General features: G+C 47.1%; 1 protein-coding gene across 1 annotated transcript in view; it reads left to right on the top strand.

Moving 5' to 3' along the window:
• Positions 1-240, top strand: part of LOC119588943 — a 6,474-nt gene that overhangs the window by 4,851 nt on the left and 1,383 nt on the right. Inside the window, exon 5 of the mRNA XM_037937554.1 lies at positions 111-217. Coding sequence (XP_037793482.1) covers positions 111-217 — 107 coding nt within the window. The remainder of the gene's footprint in view (positions 1-110; positions 218-240) is intronic.

The raw sequence follows: 240 nt of genomic DNA, 5'->3' as shown, positions 1-240 counted from the left end.
TTTAGAAATAAGAATAACATTGTCACTTATTACCACAGCAATACCCCGATGGCCATATCATAATGACAAAAAAATATCGGAATACTTGACCCTTTTAAACCCATTTGCAGGTCGTGAATCACTACAAGTCAAGAGAGGAGCTAGTGCGCGCTGTTCTCTGCTGCTGCTTCTTGCCTGGCATCTCTGGGTTCTCTGTGCCCAGCTTCCACGGACGCAGGTCAGTGCCTCCCGTCTCCTTGC

The sequence above is a fragment of the Penaeus monodon genome, chromosome 24 (genome assembly GCF_015228065.2).
Source record: "Penaeus monodon isolate SGIC_2016 chromosome 24, NSTDA_Pmon_1, whole genome shotgun sequence".
Taxonomy (NCBI): domain Eukaryota; kingdom Metazoa; phylum Arthropoda; class Malacostraca; order Decapoda; family Penaeidae; genus Penaeus; species Penaeus monodon.
The sequence above is the reverse complement of the archived record's forward strand: the minus strand, read 5'-3'. Positions and strand labels throughout refer to the sequence as shown.